The 18,549-nt window shown below is 37.7% G+C and overlaps 1 protein-coding gene across 7 annotated transcripts in view; it reads right to left on the reverse strand.

Moving 5' to 3' along the window:
• Positions 1-772: 772 nt before the first annotated feature.
• Positions 773-18,549, reverse strand: part of PPP2R3A (protein phosphatase 2 regulatory subunit B''alpha) — a 59,479-nt gene continuing 41,702 nt past the window's right edge. For 4 of the 7 annotated variants that reach the window (XM_044434861.1, XM_044434837.1, XM_044434818.1 and 1 more), the window contains 6 exons: positions 17,051-17,140; positions 12,415-12,590; positions 11,155-11,273; positions 9,785-9,891; positions 8,310-8,430; positions 2,053-5,222 (listed from right to left, as the gene is read on the reverse strand). In XM_044434861.1, coding sequence (XP_044290796.1) covers positions 8,334-8,430; positions 9,785-9,891; positions 11,155-11,273; positions 12,415-12,590; positions 17,051-17,140 — 589 coding nt within the window. In that variant the 3' untranslated portion in view covers positions 2,053-5,222; positions 8,310-8,333. Of the gene's footprint in view, positions 1,045-2,052; positions 5,223-8,021; positions 8,431-9,784; positions 9,892-11,154; positions 11,274-12,414; positions 12,591-17,050; positions 17,141-18,549 lie in introns of those variants that run through there. The other 3 variants (XR_006415191.1, XM_044434828.1, XR_006415192.1) reach the window with 3 other exon arrangements.

Consider the following 18,549-nt stretch of genomic DNA (forward strand, 5'->3'; position numbering starts at 1 on the left):
GCTCTCTTAACACAACTTATTTTACAGAAGAAAGCTGTGGGCAGGAAACAGTGCAAATGGCATTCATATTAAAAATTATTAAGTGTAATCCCATTCCTAGTTACTTGGCAACAAATTCACTTGGGATGCATCCTGACTTGGCTTGGATTAAACAATGCAATAATCCACACTCAAGAGTTAAGTATGAATTGCCTTTGAACCATGGGCTACTCAGCCAAATTAACAACACTGAACAGTTTGCAGTTCACAAACCAACAAACCATGATTTGTTCATGGTAAACAAGTCACAGATTGTTAGTGCAGCTGAATTTAGAAAACAAACCCATATTTCAGAAATAACCCATGTTTCCACAACTCATACTTAGCCCTTAACTGGTTTATTATGTTGCCAGAACCCAGTCAAAGACAAACTTAAAGGTATATAAACTCATTTAAATTAACGGGGCTTAACTTAGTCATCATTAATATCACATGGATTTCAATGGGTCTATGCTATGACAATCTGGATCCACCCCAATTTGTTTAATGATGCTTAGTTTCTAGTATGTATGTTCAGCCTTGGAAAATAATAAGCACACACACACACACACACACACACACACACACACACACACACACAATATCTTACTATTCTGTAAAAACTGAAACCTGGAGGATTTTTTGTCTGAAACAAGCAGATAAAAATAGTGCAGTGAAAACTTTTCATATATAGCTAACATATATTGGATTTAGGAGAGAGAATTTTAGAACCAGAACCAGACACCATTCCAGATGCTGTTGCTTGGTCAATATCAAATTATGCATTTTAATTGTATTTAACAGCATCCTTCCACAACACAACCAGTACTGCTAGTTGATTGAATCCCGTCCCACCAATACAATCCCATCCACAAACCCAAAATCTGTCCCAGAGGGATGGAGAATGCTCCAGAGCAGAGTTGGGGTATCCATGGAGGGAAGAAAAGACAAATTCTCCCTGCATGGGCAGATGTTCACTTGCATTTTGTTGAATTTAATCTTGATTCCTTAAGAAGGTAGCAAGTTCTGTAAAACAATGTTTTAAAAATTAATTCAAAAGTCTTGCTTATTATTTCTGAGATAAAACACATTAATTCCTGTCTTGAGGAGGAAAATTAATAAGGTCCATTAATTTTAAAAATATTTTAATTGCAAAAAGGAAAATACAAAGTAAGATAGTTAAGGCAAAGCCATGCCCAGCAAAAGTAATCTCTGAACAGCTCCTTTAATCAAAATTTCACAATTTTTTGAACATCTTAGAATTCCTGCAAACCTTTACACAACAACAAAGCATGTTAAAATGTATGAATAAGCTTTAATTACAAGGATTGCTCCAGATTGCTTTATTCTTTACAGTCTCTGTGCTGTGCTCTTCATTAACATTTTTGCATAGACTTAACATACTGTGTGACTTTAAAAAAATACCCTTAGACCCATTTATTTTGGCATTGTGGATGGTTTTTTTCTTTTAAGGCTATACATTTTAAACTAAGCACAAGATGCTCTGGGGGCTGTCTTGGAATAACTTCTATGTTAAATCCAGACAATTATGCCATTTTAGCAAAAACAATATAAACCTGATATTACTTGGAATTCAGCTCAACTGTGTGTCTTTTACACAATACTGCCTCTTAGTGGCAACCTAAATCAAGTAGAAAAATCTGATACAAAGTGGCAGATTACAACGTGAACATTGGGTAGAAACTTGTTCCTGATTGTAGCAGGGATTGGGAATGTGTGACCCTCTAGATCAGTGGTAGCAAACCTATAGCACGCGTGTCGCAGTGGACACACAGAGTCCTCTGTTGGCACCTGAGCCAAGTCACCCCAGCATCGCCGCAGCAGCCAAGCAGCGAATAACAGCACACACAAGGGCCATGCGCATGCTCGGAAAGGAGTGGCAGCACCGGGTGATGATGTCACAAGCTGCAGCATCATATTTAGTTGTTTTTTTAAACTAAAACCTCAGTATGCAGGTTTTATTGCAGCGCTGGCACTTTGCAATCATTAAGTGGGTTTTGGGTTGCAGTTTGGGCACTCAGTCTCTAAAAGGTTGTTCATCACTGCTCTAAATGTTGGACTGCAACTCCTGCACTATTGGCTGTATCAGGAAGGACTGATGGGAGTTGCAGTTCAACAACATCAGGGGGCCACACACTCCTCAACCCAGTTACAGCATACTTCTTTTTAAAAAAATAGCCATGTGTCTGTCTTACCCCACTTCAATCAGAAGAAGCATAAGGAGATGTTGTCCCTACATGCATAAAAGGAAAGGCATTACCAGTCAAGTATTGCTTGAGCCCTATATATTGAAAGGAATTTCTATAATATAGCAAACTGAATTATCTTAACCCCTTTCCTATGAGGTAGATGCTATTATTTCCACTCTTCAGATAAGAAAAGTGATATACATAATTAAAAGCAGATAATCGTTATACTGTCAGAATTTTACTAAAATGCATCTCTACAGACTAATATCATTCAAAATTTAAGAAAGTATTTGGTGCACACACAATAATCACAAGCTGTACTAGTGGTGCATGGCAGCTGCACTGCAGAATTAGGAATACAACATTGGGCACCTCGCTCCTTCTTGTGCTCCAAGGAGGCTAAAAGATCCCAGAATACAGAAAACTCAACATATTTTTGAGTGTTTCTGAATACAAAGTATCACATAGTCCTAAATACAGTGCTACTACAAGTGATAGTAATGGGTTACCAAAATTATTTAAACTTACCTGCACATCTACACCATTGGCTTCAAGTGTAATGATACTAATTGTGACTAATCCTATTTACTTGACAGCAAGTAAAATATAGCCGCTTAGTTTTCTATCCAGACTGACATTTAACATACATTTGTGTATAACATGAGCTAAAGGAGTATGCTGAGTGTTACCTTGAATAAGTAGTAGTATGAAAACGCATTAGGCAAAATGAAGTGGTGTGTGTGTGTGTTGGGGGCGCTGTTGGGTTTTGTTCAGGATGCTCTGCTTGGATTCTCCACAGGACAGTTTTTCAAACATAACTACATGGTGAGGAAATGATTGAAAAATGAAATCATTCCTGACTGGAATAGTAACAAAGAAGCCTAGTAAAGTTTTCCAAGGACCAGCTGACCCCAGTTAGAGCCTTACATGACATACTGCCCAAGATCCAGTTCACTGGACAGCAGCGCTATATAAATTGGGCACAGGAAGAACGTGTGAGTAACTAGATGGTCATAGAATTAATCAGAGTCCCAGCTCTATCCTGGAAACACATTTCAAGGTTGAAGCTGGGACTGGGAAGTTCAAGCACCCTCCTTCCACCCTTGCAGCTGGTCTGGAAAGAACTGCAACTCTAAAGTTGTAAAAGCAACTTCAGAGTTGGGATATGGTGGGTGGAGTGGTGGAATGAATAAATGTCAACTATATGCAGTTTCCTGGCTGCACCTCAGTTTCATCTGTTCATCTGCTCATGCTCCAAGGCAGAACACTGAGATGACTAAAATCATCCTAAGTGTTTTACAGGGCAAAAGAAGTGTGGAGGCAACATTTGCCTCTATGTTCCTTTAAGCTGACATAGGACGCCCAGTATTTCTAAGAGTGGAGAGTTACAGACACCTTCACTGAATTATACTGCAAGTTGTTTAAATCAAAATAATTTGTTATTAAAATATAATTCTGAAATATGCATGTCAGTTCCATTAAAATGTAATGTATTCCATTGTCTAATATTTGTTTATATAAATGCTACTGATGTACCACTGAATTGTTTCTGTGGATTTTATCAAAGTCTTGATAAAATCTGTCAGATCCTTAGTAATGAGCTGTTACATTGGAACAAGTGCTCTAAATTAAAATCCAATATGCTGGGAAAATGGGCAGAGAAATAAACAATTTTTCTAGCAACTCAAGGACAAGCCTCCATAGCCCCTAAAACTACAACTGTATATGTTTCCTAGAAGAAAATCCATGTAATTGAAGATAATCCAACAGAATATTTTTTTTGGTAAAATGGTATAGGTAACATGGGAACAAAAATGTCATTAATTCTGTGGAGTCATTTGCCTAGAGCCTTTGTCAAAATATCCCTTTAAAATAAATAATTCCCGTTATTGTTCATCTTTTCTACCAAATGCAATCTAGATCAAGAAATTCCTCATTGCTATTTACACATAGTAGATTCACTAAATGTAACATATAATTTTATAGTATTCTCTGTTCTAAGCTTCTACTTCTTAACCTAGAGAAGGCCTATGTAAGGTACTGTCCGTTACCCATAAGGGGCAAAAAGCAAGATATGAATGCAATGTAGTAAGAATTAATTACATGGCCATTATAATAATGACTACCTTTTCCCAAGTATGTTTGCTATTGCCTCAATCACAAGTGTCCATTATATTCTAGACCTTTTCTGTTTATGCTACACCACCTGGAATTAACTTTATTATTTTTTTTAACTGCAGGAATTTTACAATAGTTTCTACTTTCAAGTCTGCCCCAAACTAGTAAAACTTGGAGGAAGAAAAATGTATAAAGTGCATAGACCAGTATTAATAATGTTAATTTGATTATTATTACACAGATCACCACAATAGGGTAGTGTTTAATTTCTAAAATAAATACTATTATTTTATTTATTAAATATTATTATTTAATAAATAAAATAAATACAGGAGGTGCTGTGCAGCAAGCCTGTCTGAATATTACAGCCTCTGACCAGAAAACTTTGCTCTATAAATCTAAGTACACAGGACTTCATTGAAATTACTTAGTAAAGTGAAAAAGTACTCTGCAGAGAAAGGGTAGGCAACTGAAAGCCTGTATTCTGTCCCACCCTCCTCCTGCAACCCCCTACCATCTCCATTGCCTTCCCCAAAGTTAAAAACTTCTTCTTCAGGAAAAAATGGTTCTGGAGCGCCTAAAGGATTAAATCTAACTCAGAAACATGTTAAATTTAACCATTACGTTTTTTTCTACAAAGCAATTTGCCTCAAATATTGGCACCAAACCAGTGATTTAGGCTATTGGATGTTCTGTGGTGTCCCACACTAAGGGTTCAGGGGATAAAAATCACTCCCAGACCTCCAGAAGTTACCCATCCCTGCTGAATAGGCACTTGCCTTATACCAAGGCAGGTCATTGGTCCATCCAGCTCAGTATTGTCTAAATTGATTGGCTGCTGTTCTCCAGGTTTTCAGATAAGAGTCTTTCTCATACCTATATGGAGATATTAAAGATTGAAAGTGTTTATTTTGCTACTATTTTTTCTTTCAAAATGAAGGAATGGAGGAAGTGAAGGTTATGAAATGGTACAGCCAGATTTCTGCCCTAAGGTATGGATAATCAGAGAGCTGAACCCTGGGATTTAAATGAATCATATCCTAGACCAGTGGTGGCGAACCTATGACACGCGTGGCACAGTGGACACACAAAGCCCTCTCTGTCGGCACGTGAGCCAAGTCGCCCCAGCAGCCAAGCATCGGATAACAGTGCATATAGGGGCCATGTGCATGCTCAGAAAGGAGTAGCGATGCCAGGTGATGACGTCACGAGCTGCGACTCATTAGCCACGACTCCTCCGAGCTTTTGCATGGCCGGTCAGTGCACTGCCAAGGATATATATAGATTTGCTTGGACTGGCTGTGAGTTGTTTTTTCTAAACTAAAACATCAGTATGCAGGTTTTATTGCGGTGTTGGCACTTTACGATAAATAAGTGGGTTTTGGGTTGCAGTTTGGGCTCTCGGTCTCTAAAAGGTTCACCATCACTGTCCTAGACCATAGATAGGCAACCTGGTGGCCTCTGCGTATTTGAACTACAACTACCATCAGCTCCAAGCAACATAGACAATGATTAGGGATTATGGAAATTGTAGTTTAAAGCATCTACCCTTGTTCTAGACCAACAAGCTGAACAGATATTCAGATACAGGGATTAGCCCTGGTGCTGAAATTAGGTTCTGAAGCTGTGTTCTGGTACAAACATAGCCCTGCAATGGGATAAGTTAGATTTGTTAGTCAGTTAATTTAATTGCATATTACCACAGATGCTTACCAGGTTTGGTAGGTTTACATTTCTTAAGTTTAACTTTATATAAACAGGAGTGGGAATACTAAATTTCTGTATTTCTCAGAACTCAATGCAAAGTCATTTCTATTTTAACAGAATTTGTTGTGGAATTCATACAGGATTTACATTTTAAAGGGCAAACTATATACTTCAGAATACAGGGTTGCAAGCTTTAAAAGCCTACACAAGCTACCTTTACATTAAATAATCTTGAACAAAGCAATGCTTTGAAGACTGGAACACAAGTCTCAGGGGCTTTCAAAGGAATTTAGTGACTAATCGTAAAATCTCATTTGCCAGCATATAAATGCTAAATGGAGAGCAGTGTGTGAACTGAAATATCAGAACACTACAAAATGTATTTGTGTACTGGCACTGCAAAGCGATAAAAGAGAATTTAGGGCAGATATACACTTAAAAATGTTTTGTGGTGGGATTCCAAATTACTTAGTAAATCTGCTCATCTCCAAGGTAAGAGTACATTGACTTTCTGGTGAAAATATACATTCAACACCTTATGATATAGCTGCTTTTTTTAACAAATGGGAAGAGTTGGTTTGCTTTTAAATAAAAAACAACCTTTTTAAAAGAACCAACAACTGGTAGTGTTTGCTTCAGGGGCAGACAAGGTGTGAGCACAATCTCGGACACTTTTCTTGGTGCCCAAGGTGTTCTATCCCTCCTGCTGTTAAAAACAAAACCAACCCATCCATCTTACCATGAACTGAGATTACTGTGAAAAAGGTTTCTGTTGGAGCTGCAAAGTGTGTGTTCAAAGGAATTGTTTGGAGTGCTGGGGCTCACACTCAACCACTGATCTTGTACTTGCTTTTTGGGCAAGTTATGTGTCTTTTTCCAGGGTACCCATTGTAGTCATATTGTGGTAGTACCCACAGCATTTCTCAAACTGCCAAAAAGGTTGCCTGTCCCTTCAGTCTTCTGAGCTTGTCAAATAAACAATGCTGCTCTGTAGAGTATTTTTGTTTGATGTTTGGAAGAGAAGGTACCTCAATCACAGAGAACTCACTAGATTTCAGTTTGTAAAGCTAAAAGAAGGATTAACAATACTGGGAAAAGCCCTTAACCTGTATCTGCCAGCTTTATACTGAGTTATTCTCCTGCAGCAACTGTTTCATTACTAACCTGGTATCAGGCTACCTGGTAATTGCATTCCTCAGTGTAGATCTGTTTAATCACCAAGATCATCAGAGGAGGCCCTTTGGTCCCATCTGGTACCAAAAAAGCTAGCTTACTCCATGATGGCATCCACTTTGTGGAATGCCCTCCCCCTTGGTATTGCAGGAGGTGCCAACTGTGGCATGTTTTAAGTGCCAGTTAAAGGCCTAACTTCCTCCCAGTTTGTTATTTTAATCAAGGTTGTACATTTAAAAAAATGCTTTTAACTGAAATGTTTTGTATTTTCTGTTTTAAATGCTTTAACTGTGAAAGTTTTGCATTTTATTTTATTTTTTTACTTCAAGATGTCATCTAGATATAGTCAGGCAGACTATAAATATGTTAAATAATAAGTTAAAATTATGTGGGAATAAGACAGTGCTACATTTCTTGAAAGATTTGCACTTACTAACACTTATTAGAGACCCAAACTTTATGCAGCAAATCTCCTTTGAAGAGCAGTGATGAAAATGAAATATTTTGTCCTTTTTCAGAATAAATGTAAACAAAAACAGCCTGAAAACTTGATACTGTATTTAAATAAACTCATGATACCCCCTTTTAATATAGAATACTTCTGTTGGTTCTTATCCTGTGATACGTATAAGGCACTGAAATATCTTGGAAAAACTTCTGCAAAAAAGACTGCAGTTTCTGAATATATCAAAATATTAGGAGAGTTACTACAGTTATGTAGCAAGGCAAGAGGGAATTGAAGATACAGTTTCTAAATATATGTAAATAGAGGGAAAAGAATTCACAATGCAGGAATCAAAGTATGTATTGAAGTTGTTTTAAATTCTTTGTTCTGCACAGATATATATGTCACCTTTTTTGTGCTTTACAATGAGGTACAGCCCTTGTTGTTTCTTTTTGTTTGCACACATACCAATGTATTTTGGAAGTTGCCATATAGCAGAAGCAAGCAATTCATTTCTTAGAAATCCATATCACTATTTCAAAGTTTGGTTGTTCCTTCAAGGAAACAATTAAGTAGTATGTGAACTATAAGAATTGATAAGAATGGAACACTGTATGTTCCATTTAATGCTAACAGACCTTAGAGACAATTCTCGAATATTTCTAAGCTGAAAGATCTGAAATAACTAATTTGTCTGGCTTTTCTCCAATTTCAGGTAGAGATAAGAGTTCATCGGTTTCATAGTCATCATCAAAGGATCTACAAAAAAGAACAAACGTATTTTAAATGTAGATGGTGTACATTTGTTAAAGATTTTCAATGTGATTAATTTTGTGATGGATGGACAGATATAATATAAAACTAAGGAAGTCTTGTAGCACCTAAGACAAGCCTTTTACTATAGCATGAGTTGGGAGAAATACCTTTAACTAGTGCACTGAACATGAAAGATATAAAAACAGTGATAATCTGGCATAAATATTAAACATATAAAATGTAAATATTTTCATGGCCTTTTCACTCTAACATTTACATTTGTTTCTATTCACACCTGTAAATATAAAATGATGCATGTACATATCTATCAACTTAATACATTTGTTCATTTTGCAAAATTCACAGGGGACAGCTCTTCCTCCAACAACTGCTTTGGAGGTGAAGGGAGAGGGCAACAGTCATTTCATGGAGAGGCTAATAAAAGGACATTCTGTCTCTGAGACCAATTTCTCTTTCTCCATAGTTTCTTCAAAGAAGAAGGGAAGCGTCACCCTCCCTTTGTCCCTGAGGTTACTATTGGAGATAAGTATTTTTGTGTCAGTGACTGCACAAATCCTTCCAACAAGGGACTCATTACAACTTCATTCAACTAGCTGTTTTTGTGGTAGTCATGTTAGTTTCTAGATGAGTACTAGTGCAACCATTAGCAGAACATCAATACCACCTGTACTTTTTTCCACTAGTCCGACATTGAATAGAACCCTCTGTCTAATCCGAGTTCCCTCAGGGTAAGCTGGCCGTATTATTTTTACTATACCATATATGCCCTTCAACTACTTGGATTAAATGAGTTAATACTTGTATTCTTCAAAAATACACAAAGGCACATCCTTTAGTTAAAGTTTGATCTGGTTCACAGGTAATAGCCATCTCCTGTGCTTTAATTTACCATGGAACTTATCCTTGTGTAGCAGATGCTGTTTTAAAATACAAACTATGGCAAGAAAGGTTGTTTCCAGGGTTATCAAGCCATCCACAACCCCCAAACAGCCCATAAGCCTATTGTTACAGTTCTGTCTGTGTAGTTTAGGAATTGTTCCAATAACTGTTCTGACATGTTGTAGACAGAGTAATTAGCTAGGACTACACCCTGAATAACTTGATTCAAACATTTTGTAATAAACAATGTCTTTTATATTTTGTACTGACATGCTTACACTGACATGCCAAGAAGGGTTATTTTGTAAATCATCAGGTTTTACTGTTAATAAAACATCTGTTTAAAAGAAGCATAATATCTTAGTTTGTTTCAAAATAACATTTTCCACTTTCAAGCATATGAGTTTTGAGACTTCTCGGAGTAGCAATTAGAAGTTTTTCAGGTATCTGCACTCACCCTTCTTGTAACTGTTCATTGCCAGACTCTTCAGCAACAAGAATTTCATATTCCTCAGCAGCATATCTATCCCAGTCAGAAGGCTCAGGACCATCATTTTCAACATCCTTAGTAAACAGATGATAAATGAATGAGAATGCCATTAAACAAACCAAAGTGTGTATGCACGCGCACACTTGTGATTTCTGTAATTTACAATATTTACAGTCCATGTATGCAATGGCTGGGGTAATAACACAGCCTCAGGGAAATTATCTTAAATGCTCCAATTAATTACCACTGTATGAAATCTTCTTCAAAGTTTATTTACACATGCACAACCAGTGAAGATTAGAGAAAGAAGGCAGATAAAGAATTTTTCGTAGGTCACATCTGTGTATAATTCAATGAATGCATTCATTCAAATTTAGATATTCTTTCTTGATATGGATCTCTACAGAAGAGACAGATCCACAAGTACAATGGAAGGCAAATTGGGCCCTCTCTTGAAATGAAACATTCACTGGTACTTCCACTTTGGAAGAGATTACTAGATTCAGTTGACTTTGCATTCTAAATATACTGTAAGAGTTATAGCTCTGTTCTATGAAATAGCTTGCTTTTAAAAATTTATCACTAGATTTTTACAAAAATCAGTATATTATAGTGGTTTTGTTAAAGCTATTTAGTCTGTCTAGTGATCATGTACAAGATCAATGAAAAACATCTTTTATATCTCTATTCCTCTGAAAGACCAATTGAAAAATATATTATTTTTACATGCACACATTCTTTCAATTTTTCTGTGTGGCTAATTTCCCAGCGTCATTTTAAGGAAAAATGAAGAAGTATGTTTAGTGGGTTAATTACACCATCGGCAAACTGTCACTCTTGTTTAATAATAAAGTGAAGAAACAGGTGTAATGTATTGGCTCTTTTGGCTTGCCATATTGGGTGTTGTGAGAGCTTGGCCTTAACTGGGCTTTTACATTCCATGCCATATCTTTGTCTTCCAGTTTTCTTACTAGCCAGCTGCTGCTGCTGTTCTGAGGATGTTGTTTTATGAAATTACAATTAAACCTGTTGTTTTAATTCTTCAGATATCTTATCTTGTGAAGACATAACACAGGTGTGATATAACATTCCTTTGTTCCTTGGCCAAAATTCCCAGCAGCAGACATTGTCCCAATTTACTCCTTTGCTTCTCCCGATATTATTTTAGGTTATTAGGCAAATGTTTAGGAAAATAATTGTTCTTTATTAGCAATTATAGTAGTGGCTATCATTAGTATACTTATTCACTAGAAATTCTATAGGGAATTTCATGAAGGCTTTTGCTGTAAAACTCTTCTTCAGAATAATCACTATTTTAAAATACAATTGTTTTTTACCTTTTGCACAGCAAATGGATCTCGTTGTTCATTGTCCAGGTACTTTTCCAAGTTAAAAAATGTATTATAAAATACAGGTGCCATTCTGCATCGCTTCAAATCTCGCAGAGTTACCCTTCCTGCAAATAATCACACATTATTTTCCCAGTAGTTTTTTATTTCTCAGGGGCGATGGGATTATTTGGCCTCTACTTCACAGGTCACATGACAAAATATTTGTGAGAGAAAATATGTCTTTCAGGGCAAGTTCAAAAATCCTTTTACAAAATCTTACTTTCCAAACAGGTTGATTTACTTTGCCAATTTAGTTATGTGAATGTTTCTCATAAACCATTTCCATCACTGATGACATGCAAGTTCCAAGTTCTGCACATGCCAAGAAGGTTAAAGGATGTATGGCTGTTATGAGTAAAGAGAATTTTCAGTTTGGAGTTAAAAAGCAGCCATAGTGAACAGGGTGATTGTACGTCCTGATCCTAACACAATGTTGTGTGAAAATTGAGAGCTGTAGTGCTTGGAGAAGGATAATGACAAGTTGGTCACCAGAAGCAGAATTCAAGCACATTGATCAAATATCCAACATATTTCTAAGGAAGCGAATCAAATGTCTGTGTGGACAAATTCTTGTACAGCCCCTTTCCCTGTGCCAAGGCATGTGTTGATTTGCATTGTTTCAGGTTTATAGGTAAATGAATGAATATCATACATACAGGTTATGACTCACTATACAAATTGAAGGTTCTATTTTCATTTTAAAATGCTATTGATATACATACCTACCTATCTGAATATCTGTTTCAAGTGTTCAAGCAGCTATGTGTATCTGGGGTAGTGGGAACTGATCACTACAATGTCTTTGATTGCTTTGAATATTAACCACGGTGCAGCTAAAGGTGCAAAGTTTAGGAGATTTGTAAAGACTACTGCTTCGCCCTAGGGTTCCCATACACATGAAAGCATATTGTTGTTGTTATATTCATTTATATTCTGCCTTTTCCTCTTTTGAGGAACCCAAACTCCATTTTATCTTCAAACAGCAACCCTCTGAGGTAGGTTAGGTTGAGAGTGAGTGATTGGCCCAAAATCATCCAGGCAAACTTCATGGATGAGTGAAATAATAGTAAAATAGCCCTGTGACTGCTGTGAACACAAACAATTAATGGAGACAAAATATTTAAAAACATCATAGAGATTAATGTCATCTCACACAAAAAACTGTTAAGCAATATAGAGGAGCAGTGTTATATAAACAGCCCTTACCCTCACTTTCTGGCTTTACCAGATCAAGCATTTGGCACAGTAAATCATGGAATGGCAATGGTTCAATGCCCATGGATTCCATCCTCTCACACTGTTCTTCATAAAAATACTCCAGTTCATACATGGAGAGTGTGCCATCCCCATCCAAATCCATGCATCGGAACCAGTACTCAATGCTAGGGAAAGAGAAATGAATCAGATTCGTTTGAAACCGTATTGGGTCAAGCAATATTTTCAAACAAAGAACCCTTATCAGGATGGTTTTCATGTGCACAATGAAGCTTTGTCTGGGCCTCTTCCCATATAATGGAAAATAGTATCTAGAATTCAGAGCATGAGCTAAGGCAGAAAATACTCAGTTGTTCAGTAGAACAAACTGTACCCTTTCCTCATCCCAAAAGCAACATTCTGTGCAAATTATCAAGGTCCTGGGAAGAGATTCTTAATGGAACTGATTTTTACATTTAATAACAAAGGTGTGAAAAAACTGAGAATAAAAAAGGCTAAGATACATAAATTCAAAGCAGGTTTTAATGCTGAGGACAAAAAAAACCCCTATTAGAACAATCCACTTCCTTAAGGAAATATCCCCACTATTTAGGGTCCCTTTCAATGATGCCTTCCAAACATGACAGCAAATGCAGTTTGGCTCCTTTCTGTACTAGGTAAGTAATGGCCAAGCCCATATGGGAAGATCCATATTGTGGCTTCTTCACACAGCAAAACAGTTCATTTACTAAGATAAAACTACAGTATTTTCCATGTTCCTGGCATTGCAATGGCTCTCATTGTCAAAGAACAGTGTGAGTCCTAAATACCAGTGTGCCTATAGCTTATAAACTATGCAACTGAGGTATAAAATTATGTCATGATTTATTTATTTAATTTATGTATTATACTTCTATGCTGCCCCATAGCACATTGAACTTACTAGCTTCTTCTTTGGGGGAAGGGTCCCTGAGAAGGACCTCAGCAGATAATCTTAGGTGCCAGGTTGGAACAAGCACAGCTTTTCTTATGTTCTTACTCTTGGCTTTCTGTTCTTTAACCAATTTAACCCCCACCCCCACTATTCTATGACTGCTAAGTTTGCTCAGGAGTATTTAGTGAGAAACTTTATCAATAGCCTTTTGGAAGTCCAAGTAAATAAGGTCTACCAGATCACCCTGTCCATGTGTTTATTGATCCTTTTACAGAACTCTGAAAGGTTAGTGAGGCAGGATTCAGCTTTGTGGAAGCCATATTGTTACATTTACTATTCTCCAGTCCTCTGGTACAGAGGCTGATGCCAAATATTTTTGTTAGAAGGACAATACTTTTCAAATTTGAGTTCTTTAAGAACTTTCAGATGGATACCATCTGGGTCTGTTGATTTATTAACTTTTACTTTGTTACCAAGGTTGAACACTTCATCTTTTGTCACCACTGTTTGCCTCAATTCCTCAAACTCCCTTGTTGAAAACAGCATTCAAACAGTCTTATACCCTCCACAATGAACACAAATGAAAAACATTCAGCTTTTCTGTAATCCGTTTATCCTGGCTTAGTTCTCCCTGAACTCCATTATCATCCAGTGGCCCAACTGCCTGTGTAGCTCATTTTCCAATTTTCTGATCTATTTAAATAAATCTTCATGGTTGGCCTTGATGTTGCTAGTGATATGAGCCTATAACCCTATTTTTTTGGGGGGGGGGGTCCTCCTTGTTTGCAAGCATCTCCTAATGCAAGCTTGTGCTCCCTTTTGTTTTCCTCATTTGGGCAAGTCTTCCATTTTCTCAAAGAAGCCTTTTCTTTAATGGCTTCCTTGAATCTTCTCATTAACCAAGCTGGTGACCTATTAGACCTGGCATAAACTTTTCTAACATGTGGTATGCATACTATTTGAGTTTCTATTATTGAGTAATCTCCAAGCATTTTGTAGTAATTTGATTCTCTTGATTCTCCCCATCAAATTTTTACCAGTTCCTTCATTTTAGAGACGTTTCCTTTTTTGAAATCAAATGTGACTACATTGGACCTCTTGGGCAAACTTCCACTAATATGTGGTCACTGTTTCCAACTGATTCAAAAAAGTATCTGGAAATAGGTCCTGCGCAATCCCAGCTAGTATTATATTTAGAATTGCCTTCCCCGTTTGGTTCCATGATCAACTGTTGTAAGGCACAGTTATTTAGGAGACCAAGAAATTTAACCATTTTGTCAGAAAAGGAACTTGTATTTATCCAGTCAATATTGGGGTAATTGAAAGTCACCCATTATTACCACACTTCATCATTTTGATGTCTCTGATTTCATTTTCCCTCTGAAGATTACCCTTAGCATTCTGTTAGAGACAACAGCACGTTCTTAGTACCAAATTCATTTTGGAGCCAGGATATGGTCCATGGAGCCAGGTATTCTTACTCACAGTGCTTCAATGGAAGAATATGCATCTTTAAGGCTTTTCAGTTGCTGGACTCTATACCCTCCTTCACATACATAGCAACACCTTCTCCAGAATACCTTCACTTTCCTGATCCTTCCCATAGATCTTATAACCAAAGATGATGATATCCCACTCTCCATTCCACTGGTTTTCTGTAATAGGCACTCTATCTAGGTTTTCTTTAAAACCAGATACTTCATATCTCCAATTTTGGTTCAGAGACTTTTAACTTTTGCATAGAAACACCTATACACAGCATCCTTATCCAGATATCTCTGGCTTGTTTTGACACTAAGGCCTCTCTGACTGGCTAGCATCTTTCACTATACGATCATGGCAGAATTCTTCCCCTGTCACATTTGAACAATCAGAAACATTTTCATCTTCATCCCTTAGGGCTGATGTAAACTGAACTGGATGTTTCCTAGCTCCAGTCAGCTTTTTCTCAGGATTCAATTTAAAAGCTGTTCTGACACCTTATTTATTTACTTTATTTATATACTGCTCAATAGCCAATGCTCTCGGGGCTGTTAACAAAAGTTAAAAAGCACACAAACAACAAAATTAACATAAATGTAAAGCAACAAAACCACTGCAATTGCAATTGAATTTTTGTTTTGTGCAGCACTCTGATACCATTTTGGTTCAAATGGAGCCCATTCCTCTTGTACAGGCCTGGCTTGTCTCAAAATGCCTAACAAATATGAACCCCTTCTCCCTACACTACCATCTCATCTGCATGTTGAGACTCATCAGCTTTGCTTGTCTAGCTGGATGTGTATGTGGAACATATAAGCATTTCAGGAAAAGCCACTTTGAGCAACCTCAAAACTACATTTTGCCATGTCATTGGTAGCAACATGGATCACTTCCACTGTTCCCATTCCAGCATGAGTTAAAAACGGTATCCAAACACCACAAGATACCTACACACCAGGCAGATAATTTACCATGTAGTCTACATACCCATCACAGACTTAGCTATCTATATATGTAATGATCTAAATCTTTCACTACTGCAAGTTCTGCACTCCCCCGCCCCCACCCCAGCATGTCATCAGTGCAAGAGGATGTTTGCTTGTCTTCCAAGTGGGTCTCTTCTAAAGGATCATTTCCCTCTTCCTCAGAATGACACTTTCCTTCTCCGAGACCCTCTTTTTGCATGAACTTGGTCACTATTATTTGGTGCCCAAAGATCACTTCCATCAACCTCTCTTCCTCTCTTACCTTCTCCAGGCAAGCAACATTTGCTTCAAGGGAATGAACTCTTTCTCAGAGAAAAAGATGCTCCTTTTTCCAGGTGCACACCCACAACTTCTGTCCAGCTGGCAGATGGTCATAGTTATGGCACTCAGTGTAATATACCTAGATAGCCCCCTACAACTGTGTTATTGTAATTTAACTGTTATTGCAAAACTATGTTGTTTACTAGCAAAAGGTTCAAAATTTACTTAAAGTTGCTAATGTACAGTTTACAGTTGTTTATTATGAGATGAGAAGAGTTACTGATCTGGCTTCGTCACCCTGTTGCTGAACTTGCACAGTTGCTTAACATGCTTGAGTGCTGACATTTTTTTGTCCCTGTGACTCCTTGTGCTTGGAGAGGTGGCTCCCTCACAAGCCTGCCTCTTGATATAGCTCAAGGTCAGATAGGCTAACTGCCACTGCCAATCTGATTGGAGGACATCATTTCAAAAGCAAGGGAGGCTGTGGCTGAACACCTGGTCTGCACTAGCTTTCAGTGAATGGTAATGTACATTAATTGGGAATGGAGAAATTCGGGGAAATCAGGGATGGAGGACCTTGTTTTGCTGCTGGGAAACCTTAATTTGTCCTTGGAGATAATCTGTTGGAAGCCATAGTCTAGTAGCAAGCAGGACCAACCCATTTTATTTCTTGCTTTGTCCTTGGGAGGAGGAGGCAGAGATAGTGTTTAGAAAGTAGCAGTGTTTAGAAATTGAGGCATCTTATGCATGATAAATAATATTCATAACAACAAAAATTAGCCAAAATGGAAGTGTCATCTGGATTGGAACTACAGTGTAGAAGTTTAATTAGAAGTTTCAGCTATGACATTTGCTATCAAAAATCCTCCCCAAAAGCTGCTGTTTGCCCCTAGAATCATGTAACACATATCTTAACTGTACTGCATGTATTTTTACAATGAAAGTGAAATGTTTCTTTACTTAATGTAGTTTTATATTATGTTACCTTGTTGGGCTTTTTTTATCTTCTTCAGAGATCAGAAGCCACACAAAATCTGCATAGCTCATCTGGTTCTCTGTGTGTGCTTGAACTCCTCTGAAATAAACAAAGAACATATGGTGAAATTCAAAATGGGCATGCAAATACATACAACCAAAGAAAGACTTCAAAAACTCACTTAAGATCATGTGAGGGGAACTACAATTCCCACCATGCCCCAGTCAGTCTGCTTGCTTAAATGGATGCCAGAAGTGGCAGCATATTTTTTTTCTGTCTAAACATGCATAGGACTGTGCCCTGAATTTAAGCTCCTCATAATGTGTTGGAGCTGGTGGTTATTTACTCTCTGATTCTTTGAACAGCAAGACTGTCCTAACATGAAGTAGTACTCTAGAGAGCAGATGAGGCTCTTACACTATCTGACAAAACACTGTGAGGAGAGAGGTAAACCTTTGTTTTACCCTGCATAACAAACAAAAGAACAGTGTGAGAGGAACATGTTCTGCTCGAGCCTTATAGAAAGCCAGGGTCTGAAAAACTTCATGGCAGACTCTAATGAAGAAGTAGGATATGCAAAGAATGCAGGAAGAATGATGTCCTGATTTATGTGAAAATTGGAAACAACTTTTGGGATGAAAAAGATGTCTGAGAACAATCTTGTCCCTGTGAAAGGTGAGGCTGGGGATATCAACCCATAGGGCACATCATTCACTGGCTCTATGAGCTGAAGTAACAGCCATCAGCAATGTGACTTTTCAAGAGCAGAGATGCAGGGCAGCAGTGGCTAATGGCTCAAATTGTTTTGCAGTCAGTGCCTTCAAAGCAATGCAAAGGGTCCAGGATGGTATGGCTGGATGATTGAGGGGTAGGGGTGAGATTTCAAATGTGCAGAATTCTCAAAAGATAAGAAAAAAAATGTATAGCCTTGGAGAAGGGTGTTGGAAGCAGAAATCACGGCAAGGTGATAACTGCAAGGGATAACAATTTTAAACCCTTCTTGAACAAAGAAAGGAGGAATTGAAGACTATAACTGATGGAGCAGGTAACTGGATCTATGCCTGCAGTACAGGGAAACTTAATTAAAACTTAAATACATTTTATACTGTAGGAAGGTCTGGTAGAGGGTCAGCTGGTGGTATCCAGGATTGATTGGAGCAGTGTCAGTAAGGAGACAAGACTCAGATTTAACAAAGTGTCTCACGTGAAGTCATTCAAGGTATATGAAGATCTGGGTGTCAGATCAGAGGTAGTATGGAGTACTCTCCTTAAGATCTGAGGAGGAAGGGTACACACCATGCTTGTTGTGGTTATCAGAATACAGTTCTTGGAGTCTCACTGGATATTCCCCAGGACCATCATGACAAGAAGGAAAGGAGAGACAATGTAGAAAAAATGCCCTTTTAGTGAAGAAAGAGTGAGTGTAAAGGAGCCTGGATCTACTCCTACTCTGCTGTAGACCTTGTTTTGCCCTATTACAAACAAGTCTATCACTGAAGTTCTGCAGA

This window comes from Varanus komodoensis, unplaced genomic scaffold, assembly GCF_004798865.1.
Source record: "Varanus komodoensis strain SLA01 unplaced genomic scaffold, ASM479886v1 scaffold1, whole genome shotgun sequence".
Taxonomy (NCBI): Eukaryota; Metazoa; Chordata; class Lepidosauria; order Squamata; family Varanidae; genus Varanus; species Varanus komodoensis.